At 38.7% G+C, this 1290-nt stretch overlaps 1 protein-coding gene across 1 annotated transcript in view; it reads left to right on the top strand.

Moving 5' to 3' along the window:
• Positions 1–925, top strand: part of LOC109586045 (uncharacterized) — a 1511-nt gene extending 586 nt beyond the window's left edge. Inside the window, exon 2 of the mRNA XM_020002213.1 lies at positions 78–925. Coding sequence (XP_019857772.1) covers positions 78–925 — 848 coding nt within the window. The remainder of the gene's footprint in view (positions 1–77) is intronic.
• Positions 926–1290: the final 365 nt, after the last annotated feature.

Below are 1290 nucleotides of genomic sequence, written 5' to 3'. Positions count from 1 at the left end.
TGCTGATGATAGTGACAGTGCAAAGGCTGTCCAGGCTAAGGGTTTGTACCATCAGGTTAAATCCTTTTCTTTTCTAGTTGCACTAGTTACTTTTGACAAGATATTGTCATTTACAAAACATGCATCTGACCAACTTCAGTCTCCCAATCTGAACCTAGCTAGTGCAGCTGATCTTGTTGCTGCTACACAGTCATCTCTTCTGGATTATCGTACTGATGAAATGTGGCACAAGCTGTACACTTACACAGAGCATATTGCAAACCATCACTGCATTGAAATATCACCTCATCATTCTATCAATAGACGCACCAAACGGCCTCCTCAGCATCTTAGTAGCTCAGTTATAATGGATACTACTGGTTCTAGACAGCCCGTAACCAATGTTGCTTCTGATGAATATAAAGTTCAATTTTATTTCCCAGTTATCGACTCATTTTTAGCAGAAATAAGCAAACGCTTTGATGCTAAAAATCTCAACATAATGAAAGCTATTCAATCATGTCACCCTACATCCAAGTTCTTTCTTGAGACGGATTCTTTGCAACCACTCATTGACTCTTATGATCTGCCAAAGGATAAGATTGAAATGGAAGCTTCACTAGCAAAGAGGATGTTAGAAGGCAAAGAGCTGGCTACCATTGGCGATGTTTTGCTTCAATTGAAGCCCCTTTCCAGTGCTTTTCCCAATCTTTCAAGACTGGTGAGAATTGCCATGACTGTTGCTGTTTCAACAGCACAGTGTGAGCGTTCTTTCTCAACTTTAAAGTTAATAAAAAACCATTTACGCTCAACAATGGGTGATGAAAGACTGGCTAACATGGCTGTCTTGTCAATTGAACGGGAGCTTTCAGGTGGTATTAATCTTGAAGATGTAGTAACTGAGTTTTCGGGTCTGGACAGTAATAGAAGAATAACTCTCATATAAATCATTTTGTTAACACGCGATCAATGATCAATTATACTTATTAATCACACAGGTATTATTGTGGGCGTATGCAAACTTTAATTAAGTACACGCCCACTATGAATATTAATTAACCGCAAAAATTTTTCGGCGCGCTTCGCGCGCCATTTTTGCCCTACCATCATCTTCAGTCTGGATACGCCACTGATTTCTAACAGCAAGAGAACATAGAGATACTCTCTAAAGACTTCTCTAGAAGCATTAGAAGGTAGAGAGAACCTCTATAAGTCTTAATAATGACCAAGTTGTTCTTGCAAGGTGGTGAAATCAATTATAGGAATATTTTTTACCCTGTTACGCTTGTTTTTTTTATTTTAGAGCCTGAT

Source organism: Amphimedon queenslandica, unplaced genomic scaffold (genome assembly GCF_000090795.2).
Source record: "Amphimedon queenslandica unplaced genomic scaffold, v1.1 AMPQUscaffold_12959, whole genome shotgun sequence".
Lineage (NCBI taxonomy): Eukaryota > Metazoa > Porifera > Demospongiae > Haplosclerida > Niphatidae > Amphimedon > Amphimedon queenslandica.
This window is presented reverse-complemented; position numbering and strand designations above follow the sequence as displayed.